This window comes from Tasmannia lanceolata, unplaced genomic scaffold (genome assembly GCF_043159265.1).
Source record: "Tasmannia lanceolata isolate RefF3 unplaced genomic scaffold, GAP_Taslan_0.1 ptg000003l, whole genome shotgun sequence".
Classification (NCBI taxonomy): Eukaryota; Viridiplantae; Streptophyta; class Magnoliopsida; order Canellales; family Winteraceae; genus Tasmannia; species Tasmannia lanceolata.
Window position 1 is genome coordinate 27,818,949 of NW_027518680.1, and position 14,861 is coordinate 27,833,809.

Below are 14,861 nucleotides of genomic sequence, written 5' to 3' on the forward strand. Positions count from 1 at the left end.
CCATTTTTGGGTGTGTTGATAGTTTTCAAAGATGTAAAATGTTAAGTATAAAAACCATTTGAAAATCTTTTGAAAGTGCATTTAATCATAAAATCAAGAGGACTCCAAATACATTCTAAAAATAAGAACCTTGAGTCTTCTTGGAATGTCTTGGCTCCTTTGCACTTTCTTAGACTTCTTCAGCTTGGGTGAATATCTTGTCCTTGTCCTGGCTCTTGTGACTTGTCCTCCAATCTTCAATGCATGTTGAGGTACATGAGGTGTCACCATGGCATGTTCAACTCCAAGCTCCTTCTTGACACTTGCTTAGGGAACTTGTGGAATCTTCATGATGAGCTTCTTGATTCGAACATCTTCAAATGAAGATGTCTTCAATGTCGGTGCAATCTCTTGGTTCCTTTGCTCCTTGATCCACAAGCCATGTGTTGTGAAGAGTTGTGTAATGGCGACTATGACATGAAAATCCTGTATACAACACAACACCTCAAAGCAACACATCAGTCCATAAATGCTAATCAATTTAGTTTGCTAGTATCAAAACAAGAAGTTAAGGTGAATGATTAACACATGGAAACCCTTGGGCTTATAGTATTGAATCATAGATTTAGTTGATGAAGGATGGAGATTAAAAAAATAGAAAGTTTCTTATTTTACAAACTTTATAAAACATCCATCTTTTAGACATAGAAAACCCTAGAGATGGTGTCAAGGAGCTTTGAGCCAAGTTTTGAGTTGCGAATGAGAGGGTATTTGTAAGCCCAATGGTTCCATCCTTGGCATTACCTTCTTGTTTTGATGATTCCATACACAAGTGATTTTTATCAACTTTTTTTTTTTTTGATTTTGCAAGAAACCTTCGAGGGTTTTCTAGTGTGAGAAGCTCTGGGTTTTCTAGTGTGAGAAAATCTCCTCTTCGAGGAGATCATCTTCTTCCTCCGGCCAGCCGGCTGGAGGCCAAGGGCCCAAGCCCTTCTCGGTTTTCTCCTTCTTCCTGGGAAGCTATTCGGTCTGCTGTGAGAGATTTTGGAGGAATTCCAGTCCATGGAGATTCCTCCTGACCCGGGAAAGTCTGCTGTTTTGGACGGCCGTTTCTGGGCACATCCAAAACCAGCTGGTCTTGGCCATTCTCCCTCACCCCATGGAAATGTGCCTCAAGCAGTTTGTGGGCTTAAGGATAACTATTTCTTAGATGGGCTCCCTTCCTGTGTTGACGAAAAGCCATCTCCTCTCTCTGAACCAGGTATGAATTCTGTCCAGCGGGTGGCATACCTGAAAGAACTGTTCCCTCTTGAGGATCCTGAACCCTCAACCCATTTCAGGAGAGGTACTAGAGTGCACAAAAGGTTTACCATAACCCCAGCTCAGATTACAAGCTCTCTGAAAAAATCAAAGCAGAATTCTACAATTCCTGTGAAAACTCCTACTCCTCGAAAATCCCAAAGACCTGACCTCCAGTCCACACAAGAATTTCGTGCTCCTCCCCCTCCATCCTTGAGCTGCTTCTTACCTCTGAATCTGCAAGTTGGAGAAGAAGAGACAGCTGGAGGGAAACCTTCCATTTTGGGAATTTCTTCCATTACCCATTGCCCAACAGTTTCTGCTGTGACCCCTGACAGTCAACACCTACCACCTGACGTCTCCTCTGTCCCAACCTTATCTGTTCCCTCCTCATTCCCAACCAGCTCTGTTCTCTCTTCAGAACCCAGTCCTTTTTTAAATCAAAAGCTGATTGCAGCAGCAAAAACAGAGAAAATCAGCATTGCACCACACCCCCACTCATTTATCTTTTCCACCCCTGGGAATTATTCCCGCCCAATTGCAATTTCAAATGAAACAACTCCTTCTCCCAGCTCAGATTTTCCCGCCCACTCTGTTGGGACAGATCCAACGCCCATTCCCATGCCCCTGAAAACTGATGGGTCTGATGCTACTCAATCAGCAACAGGAGCTGCTACTACCCAAGCTAAAACCAGTCCTTGGAGATCCCTCTTTGGGGAAAAGTCTACTAAGGGTCTTCCAAAACTTGAGTTTGTAAACCCTGTAGCTGCTGATTCGGGGAAGAAGAGGATTTCTTTCGAGAATGAGGAGCTTGAGGAGATTGGCTGTAAATGGAGAACTTCTTTGGTGGGATACTTTATTGGTAGGAGGCCGTACTTCATGAATCTGAGAGAAAATCTCTCACGAAAGTGGAACCTTAAAGGAGAGCTGCAGATTTTTACTCTTTCTGGAATGGGTTTTATTTATTTCAGTTCACCTGTCTGGAGGATTGTGACTCAGTGCTGGAATCAGGGGAGCACTCCTATGCGGGGAGACCTTTGATTTTACGAAAGTGGAAACCAGGGACACCTCTCGAGAAGCTAAACCTTACCTCAATCCCTGTGTGGGTTCGTCTTCCAGGTTTGCCTCTTGAGTTCTGGAGTGCTAAAGGATTAAGTAAAATAGCCAGTTTCATAGGGAATCCTTTGTACATGGATTCAAGGACTGCTGAAGAAACAAGACTAAGTTACGCTCGTATGTGTGTGGAAGTGGAAGCAGGGGCAGAATTTCCCGAAACCATTCCCATACACACCCCTTATGGGATCCACAACCAAAAAGTGCAATATGACTGGAAACCATCAGCCTGTAAAACCTGTATTGACTTCAGTCATACCTCGGAAGCATGCCCCAAAAATGTTCAGGTTGCGCAGCACAACCATAAGCAGGAATGGCGACCAGTAAAAAATCCCTCTAAGCAACCCCTACAAGCAGTAAAACCTGCTAGAGACCGGGAGGAAAGGCCAGTCAAACCCACCTGTATATTCCCCCAAGTTGTGGAGCATAGCAGAATTCTAAGTGGTGTCAGTGCCCATGTGGTGGATACAGCAATCCAGATTCAAAACAGCTTTGATGCCCTGGCTGATGTTGAAGGAAATGAAAATGAAGAGGGGGAAGAGAGTGAGGATCAAGTCGAATCCAATATAGACGATCGAGATAAATTGGTAGGCTGTCTTGGAAAAGAATTCGTCCATGTCTCATCCTCATCAGGTGGAATTCCTGAGGAAAGCCCAGTTATGGTTGAAGCTCAAGTTCAGGAGGCTCAGGACTTAAATGGCCATGATAGTTCCCAACTCCATGCCTGCGTAATGCCTCCTTCTGGCAGGCCCATCAAACTTCTCCCACCCTGTTCTGATGGTAATTCTAGGAGCTTGGAATGTTAGGGGCCTTTGCTCCGAAACTAAAAGGGGGGATATAAAGCGGATCATCCAAGAGAATAAGCTCTCCCTCTTGTGCCTGTCTGAACCCAAAGCCAAGGAAGTCGACGTGCAGAGGTTCTTGTCTGAAATTAGCAAAAATTGGAAGTGCCAAACAAATTATGAATTCTGTGGCAAGGGAAGAATCTGGGTCCTCTGGGACCCAAAGGTGATATCCTTTCAAGTCCTCTATATGAATTCCCAAATTATCCACGGGGGATGTTACTGTATCTTGACTGGTCACTGTATTCATCTATCTGCTATCTATGCATCTAACGATGCTCCCGAGCGCAGGCAACTCTGGTCATCTTTAGTGGGGCTTGTTCCGGCTGCTCCGGTTCCTTGGATTGCCTTGGGAGATTTCAATATCACTCGTTTTGCAGATGAGAGATGGGGAGGAGCTGATCCAAACACCTCCGACATGAATGAGTTCAATGCTTGTATTGAGGACTGCTCTCTTCTTGACTTAAGATCCGTTGGGCAAACTCTCTCTTGGACTAACAGTTCTCGCACTGGTCACCTTAAACTTCGTAGGCTTGACAGAGCTTTAGTGAATGAGGAATGGCTACATGGGTTCCCAATCTCCTATGTTCACTACAAAAATCCTGGGTTGTCTGATCACTCCCCTATCATTGTTTCCACTTCCCCAGTGCAGTCTACAGGGGGAAAACCTTTCAAATTCCATAACATGTGGCTTTCTGATACTTCCCTCTATGAGGTTGTTGAGAGAGCTTGGCACCTGAAGATCAGTGGAAATCCAATGTTCAGAATCTTCAAGAAACTCCAAGGTACTAAGAGAGCTATAAAAATCTGGAATCATAATAGCTTCGGGAGGATTGACATCCTGGCTCCTCAATTCAGAAAAGATTTAGATGAGATCCAAACTAAGATTGGTCTGGACCCTCGGAACCTTAGCCTCAGAGCTGCGGAACAAGACATCAGAGAGAAGTTCACCCGGACTGCCCAGCAGGAGGAGAGTTTGTTTCATCAAAAATCCAGAGTTGACTGGCTTAATCTTGGTGACTCTAATACTGAATATTTTCACTCTGCCATGTCCATGCGCAGAAACCAGAACCAGATTCAGGCAATTGAAGATGATAATGGTGAGCTTTGTACTGAACCCAAGGGAATTGCGGATATCCTGGTTAATCACTTCTCTTGCTTGCTTAACCACAATTGCCCTATGACTGGAGATCTTCCTGCCCCCCAGTATAAACTGTCCCCTGATGATGCCCGTGACCTTGTCAGACCTTTCCAGGCCGAGGAAATAAAGGAGGTGGTTTTCAAGTGTGATGGGAACCGAGCCCCTGGTCCTGATGGCTTTAATGGGGTCTTTTTTAAGCACTTCTGGTACCTAATTGCGACTGAGGTTGTTGAAGCCATCCATTATTTCTTTCGAACTGGCAACCTCCTTCCTGCATTCAATACCACTTTCATAGCTCTGATTCCAAAATGTAGTGGAGCATCCTCCCCCAACCATTTTAGACCCATCTCCTTGTGCAATTTCTTCTATAAAATCATATCCAAGCTGCTGGCGTCTAGACTCAGCAAAGTTCTGAACAGGATTGTCAGCCCCAATCAATCTGCTTTCATCAAGGATCGGCTTATCCAAGATAATGTCCTCCTCTCCCATGGCCTGTGCCACAACTTCCACAAGGCCTCGAACACTAAAGCCTTATGTTTAAAGCTTGACCTGAAAAAAGCTTATGATTATGTTATTCATGAAGCCCTCCTTGGATTCATGAGAAAAATTGGTTTCCGCACCTTGTGGTGCACCTGGATTTCAAAGTGCATTGCCTCTCCTTCTTTCTCGGTGCTTCTCAATGGTTCTCCGAAGGGCTTCTTTCAGTCCTCTAATGGGCTAAGGCAAGGAGATCACCTGTCCCCTCTGTTATTCTGCCTGGTAATGGAAATCTTCTCCTGCATGTTGAATTCGGCTCAAGCCTTGGGTAAAATCAAAACTCCGTTTTCCAAAGGAAATCTTAATATAAATCATGTCATGTATGCTGATGATGTCATGGTTTTCATCACCCCAGACCTCGAATCTGTTGCAGGGATCAAGGAATGTCTCCAATCTTTCAAGCGCATTGCTGGTCTGGATGTTAACTTCCAGAAAAGTGAAGCTTTCTTGTCCGGCACTTCTGCTCAGCTCAAAGACCTGATTTGCTCTTCCCTCTGCATCAAGGAAGGTTCGCTCCCCATTAAATACTTGGGTCTCCCTCTGATTACCAAGAGACTGTCCAGCCACGATTGTCAGCCATTATTAACCAAAATTCGGAGCAGATTAGGCATGTGGAATAACAAAAAGCTATCCCGGGCGGGGCGAATCGAATTGATCAAAGCTGTTCTCACCTCATTCCAGATTTATTGGTCTGCTACCTACAACATCCCCAAGGAAATTCTGCTCGAGATTGAGAAAATATTCAGAAATTTCCTCTGGGGGGGGTTTGACCAACAGAATCAATACTCTCCAATTGCTTGGGCTTCGGTCTGTCGACCAAAAAGAGAAGGGGGTGTGGGGATCCGCAGCGTTGTTGATATCAATAGAGCCTCTCAATTAAAACTCCTCTGGCACATTGTTCAGAACAGGGAATCTCTGTGGGTTAGATGGTTCAAAATCAAATACCTCAAGAAAAGTTCCTTTTGGAATAGGCCTATGCCTTCGAACCCGGCCTGGGGGGTGAGAAGTATCTTTAATTGTAGAACTTTGGCGAAGCCCTTTATGTGCTACTGTGTGGGCAAAGGTAGAAACATCGATTTTTGGACTGACCCATGGCATCCGGATGGACCCGTCCACACTCAAACAACTGAAGGCGAGCTGTTCTGTCTAACTAAGCAGACATCCATTGAATGCATGCAGCAAGATGGAAGTTGGGCTCACATCCTCCACCAAGCTCACTTGCCCCAACTCCACAGGATTATGAAAACTGGGCTGTTCTCCCATCACGAAGTCGACAGAATTATTTGGAAGGGCAACCCAAATGGGAAATTTTCTCTCAGATCTGCTTGGAACCAATGTAGAACTCGTTGGGCTGAGGTTCCCTGGTTCAAGACTGTCTGGCATAAAGGCCATATCCCTAGGTACAGCTTCACCACCTGGCAAGCAATGCAAAACAGGCTCAGTACTCGGGACAGGCTATGCTTCCTCGGATCCCACAGAGATCTCAGCTGTCTGCTCTGTAATGCTGGCCCTGAATCGGAGAACCATCTCTTCTTTCGATGCTCCTATTCGGCATGGATCTGGAGATCTATTCTGTGGCGGTGTGGGTTCAGGAGGAAGCCGCTCAAGACCCTCTTACAGGAAGAAATGTGGATCCGGGAAAAGTTTAAAGGGGATGGGCAAGCCACCTCGATTATGCGACTTAGTTTCTGTGTGGTGGTGTACATGATATGGAGAGAAAGGAATAGCCGGCTGCACGGGAAGCACCCTTGCCATAAGACGAGTACCCTCCACAGTTGCCTCAGTATCATTCATTCTAGGCTTGCTCATCTTCACCTGGACGATGTTATTAGCCGGAAAAATGTTGCAACTGCTGCAAATTTTGGTCTTCCTTGTATCCAAGTGAAAATCGACGCTGTCTTCTGCTCCTGGATCAGGTCGGATCATGAATTTTACAAGATTAATACTGATGCTGCTGTTCACAATGGGATGGGTGGAATAGGGGGCTTAATTCGGAACTCGATGGGGGAGGTCCAAGTCATGTTCTCTCTTCGGTCGGGCTGTGAGGAGATCCATCTTCTGGAAATGAAAGCCATCCTCCATGGGATCATACTCGCGCGCACGGAAGGGTATGAATCAATCTGGATTGAATCCGATTCTTTGGTTGCAGTAAATGTGATCTTAGAAAAATGGGAGTGTCCCTGGAAAGCCATTCCAATTGTTGAAGAAATTCGTGACGCCCTCAGAAACACTCAGAACTGGAAATTGTCTCATATTTGGAGAGAAGCGAACGGGGCCGCAGACTTCCTGTCTAAGCCCGACTGTTGTTGCAAAGGAGCTGTCCTCCTCCCTTCTACTATCCCCCCAACTCTTAGGGATATCCTGGATCTTGATGCAGCCGGCCACCTTTACCCTCGTGTGTAGGGTTATCGATGTGACCTTCAGATCCGCAGCGGTGATCAATGCTGTGGTTAGTTGTTGGTGTTGGGGGGCTATATGTACCCCCAACTGTGGGATTCTTCTGCACTGCTCTTTGATTCTCCTTTTGGCTCTATGCCTTTGCTGCCCATCTGGGCCCCCCTTGTAATTCTTGCTTATTGGTTTTAATATATCTGGTCGGGGTCTGCCTAACCCCAGCTTACCAATCAAAAAAAAAAAACAAGTGATTTTATATCACTAATGTGCTTTTGATTGTCTAAGTTGTAGATCTCATTAATGTGCAATCAAGGAAGCTTGGATCAAGGCATTGAAGCTAAATTGGAATGCATTTGGAGTGCCAAAGCTAGGATGATCCAAGAAGCTTGGTGGACTTGAAGCCTTAAAGACCAAGAGAAGATTGTAATGCTTTTCAAGTCAATAGAGTTTGTACTCCTCTCTTTGTTTTTAGAGATGTCAAAGGCATTAAACATAGGATAAAATTTATTTGAAATTGTATTTGAAAATGTAGGATTAAATCCCAAAGTCCATGGCCCAAAAGTCCCAAAAGTTTTTAAAGTAAAAAAGGAATTTCATATAGGGCCGGTCGACTGGGCTATGCCGGGCGAGCGCGAGATGGAACCTGGAATTCCTGGCATCTCGAAACTTATCGGGGCCGGTCGACCGAGGTAGTCCCTGCCGACCGCGGATGTGTTGTTGTTTCATACAGAAACAATCCAGTATGGTTGGGGCGGACGCCCGCCAAGAGTCGATCGACCGAATAAAGGTTTTGAGCCAAATTTTTTGAGCGAACAGGTAGTCATCGCCAGACGACTGCCATTGGGTCGGTCGACCGCGACGATAGATAATTTGAAAATAAAAAAAGGCGCCCGATAAGGGCGGGCGACCGCTGTGGCCCGGTCGACCGTAGTGGCCTGGCAAAAGTGTCGTTGGGGATTTTTGTTGTTGACTTTTTCAACTCCGTTTTTTACAGTTTTACACCCAAACGGTCATATTTTCAAATGGGCTTTATATACACTATCTAAACCTTTCTAAACCATCTTTGAACATTATTTTGAACATTCTAAAGATCAAACCAAAGTGTTCTTAGTGCCTCTCTCATCTCTAACCAAGGAAGTGGATTAGGCTTAAATTTGTACATCTACATCCATCCTTTGTAACCCTTGTAAAGGGATTTTTAGTTTTCTTTCTTTGAAGAACATTGTATTTTTGGCGAGTATGAAGAGACGGGTAGCCATCTCAACAGCGAGTGTTGGAGACGCAGAGCTTTCTCCGGTTCGTGGCAAGTCTTACAAGGCGGAGCCGAACCATTATAATTTGGTTGATTCCCCGCCATTAAGGGAATCCGTAGTGAAAGCACCAAGAGGTCTTCGTGGAGTGGAGTAGGTCCTTGAGTGACCGAAACTATAAATCTCGGGTGTACTCTCTGTATTTCTCTCACTCTCTTATTTTGTGATTGTGCATTTGTGGTTTATTTTCATTTGTGTTTAAAGTTTTAATTTGCCATTTAGTTTTTCATTTCCGCAATTTTTTTTGTTTTAAAAAAAACCTAATTCACCCCCCTCTTGGGTTGCCATCACCCTTGGGATTTCACTTGGTATCAAAGCACAAGGCTCTTATTTAGGTTTTTGAAAAAAAAATTAAAAATAGAAGAGAAAAAGATAATGGCAACCCCATCTGGATATGTTGAAGGACAATCCGTTTATAGACCCACATACTTTAATGGTTCAAATTATGGGTATTGGAAAATCCAGATGGATTTCTTTTTACAATCCTTAGACTTTGAAATGTGGGAGTTAATTGAAGATGGATACATTCACAAGTGATAGAAGTGAGTGGTCGGTCGCTCAAAAGAAGAGAGCTGCGTTGAATGCTAAATGAGGGAACACAATCTTTTGTTCTCTATCTCCCGACGAATTCAATCGGGTGTCTACTTGTAATACGGTTAAGGATATATGGACAATCCTTGAAACCACTCATTAGGGGACTTCACAAGTCAAAAAATCTAATGTTAGTCTTCTTGTTAGTGATTTAGAAGCTTTTAAAATGAACGAAAATGAATCTATTTCCGAAATGTATTCTCATTTTACTAATATTGTTAATGAGCTTGAAGGTTTAGGTAAAACCTATGCAAATTTAGAATTGGTGACGAGGCTTCTCCGGTGTCTTCCATTTAGTTGGGACCCTAAGGTCACGGCGATCGAAGAATCTAAAGATCTTGACAATGTGAAGTTAGATGAGTTAGTTGGATCCCTCATTACAAATGAAATGAAGATGAAGAGAAGGGAAAACCAACAAGCCGAGGTTTCAAAACTCAAGGAGAAAGACAGAGGAAAATCCATTGCCTTCACCGCCAAATCATCTTCTTCCTCAAGTTCCGATAGCGATGAATTGGAAGCTTTCAAGAAGTTTAAGAAGATGTAGAAGACGAAAGGAAGAAAAGATAAGAAGAAAAAGGAGGAAAAGAAGGAGGATGACCCAATAAAATGCAAAATGCTATGAATGTGGCAAACCCGGACACATAAAGCTGGAATGCCCTCTCCTCAAGAACAAGAAGAAGAAATATCGGAAGAAGTTTAGAGCACACGTGGCAAATTGGGATTGGCTTAGTGATAGCACTAGTTCATCATCAAGTAAGAGCTCCAAAGAAGAAAAATCGAACTTCTGTATCTCGGCCCATGTTGAACCTATCGTATGTCTAATGGCCAACATCGAAGAAGATAAAAATGAGGTATGCTCCCATCCATCTTCTAGTTTAAGTTCTAATGATAATGAAATGATTTATAATGATGTTTGTGAAGCCTTGGATTTGCAAATGTCAAAAAATAAAGCTTTAAAGAAAAATCTTTCTCATATTTAAAACAAACTTGAATCTTTAAATCAAAACTTTTCTTCTAAGTTTCAAGCCCAAGCCAAAATGGAAGGAGATTTAAAGTTTGAAAATGAGACCCTTAAGAGTCGCTTGAGTGAACTTGAGACTCATGTTTTGAGCTTTCAAAACATGGCAAGTTCATCCAAGTCTTTTGAAGAGGAAAGATTTGAGTTTTCAAACTATTTAAATCATCTTCAAAATGAAAATGAGAGTAACAGCCCTAAAACTAGCGAGCTTAAGCTGAGAAGGTTGGACCGAGCCTTAGTGAATGATGAATGGATAAATACTCTTACAGATTCCTTTGCTATCTATCGATACCCTGGAACTTCTGATCATGCCCCCCTAATTATTCATCTCGCTGAGAGACATAATGAGATCAAGAAGCCATTCAAGTTCTTTAGTGCGTGGCTTATGGATCTCTCGATCTTTGAATGTGTTGAAAGAGCTTGGAGTATCAATTCTAAAGGTAATCCCATGTTCCGTCTCTCTCAGAAGCTTAAAAATACTAAACAGGCTATCAAGATCTGGAATCAAACAAAATTTGGGAGGGTTAATCTGATTGCCCCTGCTGTTAAGCAAGACCTTGACGATGTTCAAATTGCCTTAGCATCTAACCCAACTGATGTTCACCTTAGAAGCAGAGAATCCTCTCTCAAGGAGCGATTTTTCAAAGTCTCTCGGATGGAAGAATCCATGCGCAGGCAGAATGCGAGAGTGCAATGGTTAAACCTGGGTGACTCAAACTCTGCCTATTTTTACTCTGTTATGAATGCGAGAAGAAATCAAAATAGTATTGGGGGTCTACTCGATGTTCATGGTAACCTGACGACTGATCACTCCCAGATTGAAAACATCATGATCTCTTATTTCCAAAACCTGCTCAACTCTGGCACAATTTGTGAGAAGTCTCTGCTGCCCACCCCCTTCAAAATCCTTTTGCAGGAGGAAGCAGATTGGTTAACCCGCCCGGTCCCTGAGGAGGAAATCAAAGTTACGGTTTTCGAAATGGATGGAAACCGAGCTCCTGGTCCAGATGGCTTCAACGGCGAATTTTATCAGAAATTCTGGTACATTATTGGTGTTGACGTTGTGAAGGCCATTCAACACTTCTTCAAAAATGATACCCTTCTGGCTGAGGTAAACTCTACCAATATCACTCTAATTCCTAAATGTAGTGATGCGGCTACACCTGATTTGTTCCGCCCTATAGCCCTTTGCAATTTCGCATACAAAATCATTACTAAAATTATGGCCAATCGGATCCGTCATTTTATGAATGGTATCATCAGTCCTCTCCAATCAGCTTTTATAAAAGGGCGATCGATTCATGACAACATCTTACTGACGCAGGATGTTATTCATAATTTCCATCTGAAAAATGCCAAACCTGCAATCTGCATCAAAATTGACCTCAGGAAAGCCTATGATAAGGTGTCTCATGAAACCATTCTTGTATACATGACAAAAATGGGTTTTAATGAAAAGTGGTGTAGGTGGGTAAAACAGTGCATCTGCAGCCCATCCTTTGCTGTCATTTTCAATGGGAGCCCTCGGGGCTATTTCAAAGCCACCAATGGGATCAGACAAGGAGATCCTCTGTCCCCCACCCTCTTCTGTTTTATTATGGAAATCTTATCGGGTATCCTTACTGAAGCTATCAGTTCTGGTGCTCTCACATCCCCTTTCTCTACAGAAAATCTGCCCATTTCCCATTTGTTTTATGCAGACGATGTCATGCTCTTTGCGGATGCCTCTGTTGCCAATGCTATAAAGATCAAAGAATGTCTTGACAGATTTAAAAACTGCACCGGGTTGGAGGCTAACTTCAATAAATCAGAGATTATATTTGCTGGATGTAATCATAGGCTCAAGGGACACATTAGAAGGGTGCTGCAGATGAATGAAGGAGCCCTTCCCATGAAGTATCTGGGATTGCCCCTAACTTCTGGTAGACTGACCAATGGCGATTGTATCCCCCTCATATCTAAAATCCGTGGGAGGATTGCCTCCTGGACAAACAGGTTCCTATCTAAGGCTGGCAGGGTGGAGCTTATAAAATCTGTTCTGAACTCTTTCAGTGTCTATTGGTCCTCTGCTTTCAGACTTCCAATGGGAGTCCTCAATGAAATTGACAAAATTATGAGAATATTTGTCTGGGCAGGATCATCCATGGCCAACTCTTATCACCCCATCAGCTGGGATAATGTCTGCTCCCCCAAGGAGGAAGGTGGCTTAGGTATCCGGAGTATTTATGAGGTTAGCAAGGCTTTCCAACTAAAATGCCTGTGGAGATGTTTGAATTCTAAGGGCAACCCTTGGGCGGACTGGTTCCATTGGAAATATGTCAAAAGGAAGAACTTCTGGACAATGAAATACCCGTCCAACCCATCCTGGGGTGCTAGGGGCATTTTCCAAATCAGAGCTGTGGCTATGAGGTATATCTGCTACTCGGTTGGAAATGGTGCTGGAATTGATTTTTGGCGTCAACCTTGGCACCCTTCAGGGGCTCTGATTCAACGAACTTTCGAAGACCCTCAAATCAACTCAATCCCTCTCAATTCTACCATTAGTTCGCTGATGGAGGACGGAATTTGGGCTGAACACCTTGAATATTCTGGGGGGGGAGAATTAAACCTAATTATCAACTCTGCTCTTACAAATGAAGCTGACCCATACCCTGTTTGGAAACCTGAACCTAGTGGCAAGTTCTCTCTGAAATCAGCCTGGAATTTCATTCGGATATTGCGGCCCAAGGCAATCTGGGCCCCCTCCATATGGTTTAAAGGCCATGTGCCAAAGCATAGCTTCACTGCTTGGCAGGCCGTTCAAAACCGTTTGCTCACTCGTGACAGGCTACTTTTCTTGGGCAATTCAAGAGAAACCAGATGTCTACTGTGTAATTCGGACATAGAATCTGTCAACCATATTTTCTTTCGATGTGGTTATTCTGCATGGATATGGAGCTCCATCCTCCGGCGGTTCAATCAAAAAAGAAAACCCCTGAATTCTCTACCTGAGGAAGAAGCCTGGATAAGAATTCATTTCAAAGGTAGTGGTCAGTGTGCCACTGCCATCCGCATTGCCTTCGGGACTACCATATATCTTATATGGGCTGAGCGAAACACCAGAATTCATGGTAATCCTAGCACTCACAAACAAACCATTCTTCGACGGATCATTAGCACCATTAGAAACAGAGTTTTATTCCTCAATTTGTCAGATGAACCGGGCCACCGAAATCTATGCTTTGCAACACAATTCAAATGCCCCCTGTTCGCTGTCAACTCTTCCCCTCAATTCTGCCAATGGGAGAAACCGGGTGGAGACGTGGTAAAACTTAACTCTGATGCTTCTATGAAAGGGGATGCCGCTGGCATTGGAGGTATCCTTCGTGACTATACTGGGACTATTAGAGGCTGTTTCTCCTTGAATACTGATCTGAAATCCATTCATATTCTTGAAATGGATGCCATATTACATGGTCTTGAACTGGCGAGAAAACTGAATATCAGTAATATTTGGATCGAGTCTGACTCGTTGGTAGCTGTGAAGATTATGAATGGGAGCTGGGACTGCCCCTGGCGAGCTAAATCTCTGCTCAATACAATAATAAAACGTCTCCAAGAATTCCATAATTGGAAGGTATCCCATATATGGAGAGAAGCGAACCAGCCAGCTGACTATCTATCCAAGCCGGAATGCCCCTGCAAAGGGATGGACATAGAGGTCATGGGCATCCCTTCTCAGCTTGTTGAACTTGTTATTCAAGATTCATTGGGTACTCGCTATCCTCGATTGAGATGATTATTCCCATGATTCTTGTTGTTTATAATCGAGCTTTTGCTTTATGGGCTGTTTCTGGTGCTGCTAGGGGCAGTGAATTCATGAGACCTGGTGCAGGTATCTACTCTGCATACAGTTTCTCCCTGGCGGTTCCGAACTACCCTATCGGCAAGATTGTTAGAGATCTTTGTTTAATTTTGCCTCTTTTTTGCTGTTTATGCTGCCCATGTGGCCCCCCTTTGTAATTTCTCCCATCTTTCTAATATATCTGGTCGGGGTCCCTGCCTAACCCCAGCTTGCCCATCAAAAAAAAAAAAAATGAGAGGCTAAGGATGTGTCTATATGGTTTTATGATGGAGACAAAATTATAGACATTTAGAAAGGCTAGTGTAAGATCTAGAAGTGTATGAGGGAAAATCTCAGATTTGGATCTGAGATTTTGGGAGAAAATCTCAGATTTGGATCTGAGATTTTGGGACAAAATCTCAGATCTGGATCTGGAGATTTTTTGAAATTAAAGAGGGATGAGGAGAAAAGAGAAAGGGAGGAAGAGAAAAAAAAACCAGAGAGAAGGAGAAAGGGGATTTTGGGGAGCTTTCGTCTCCGGCACCATCTTCGGCCGGAGCTCCGCTCGGCCACCACCTCCAATCGATCCTCATCTCAGCCACCGCCACCATTTCCGACCTCCATCTGCAACCTCTACCATCACCTGCTACACCCAAACCCTCTTCTACCCTACCCTCTTCTAGCCTATCTCTTCTTCTCTGACCACACCCCGTCGGAATCCGGCGAAGCCACCGTCTCCGGTCGTGCCACCTCCACCCACCGACCAACTCCAGCCATCATCAAGCCTCGGTCCCACCACCGGTCAACACCACTT

General features: G+C 44.0%; 2 protein-coding genes across 2 annotated transcripts; both read left to right on the plus strand.

Annotated features, from left to right (window-relative positions):
- The first annotated feature begins 1,041 nt into the window (after positions 1–1,041).
- Positions 1,042–7,314, plus strand: LOC143869136 (uncharacterized). The gene is made up of 3 exons (XM_077376244.1): positions 1,042–2,124; positions 2,250–3,171; positions 3,287–7,314. The coding sequence occupies exons 1-3, from the start codon at positions 1,042–1,044 to the stop codon at positions 7,312–7,314; spliced, it is 6,033 nt and encodes a 2,010-aa protein (XP_077232359.1).
- A 2,929-nt stretch (positions 7,315–10,243) lies between these two features.
- LOC143869152 (uncharacterized) lies at positions 10,244–14,002 on the plus strand. Its single transcript, XM_077376246.1, has one exon. The coding sequence runs from the start codon at positions 10,244–10,246 to the stop codon at positions 14,000–14,002; it is 3,759 nt and encodes a 1,252-aa protein (XP_077232361.1).
- Positions 14,003–14,861: the final 859 nt, after the last annotated feature.

Excerpts from the sequence above, each read along its gene's own strand:
- LOC143869136 (XM_077376244.1), top strand. The coding sequence starts at position 1,042 with ATGGAGATTCCTCCTGACCCGGGAAAGTCTGCTGTTTTGGACGGCCGT. Across the intron at positions 2,125-2,249 it reads GTAAATGGAGAACTTCTTTG|TTCACCTGTCTGGAGGATTG; the intron begins GTGGGATACTTT and ends TATTTATTTCAG. Across the intron at positions 3,172-3,286 it reads TCTCCCACCCTGTTCTGATG|CCAAGGAAGTCGACGTGCAG; the intron begins GTAATTCTAGGA and ends CTGAACCCAAAG.
- LOC143869152 (XM_077376246.1), top strand. The coding sequence starts at position 10,244 with ATGGAAGGAGATTTAAAGTTTGAAAATGAGACCCTTAAGAGTCGCTTG.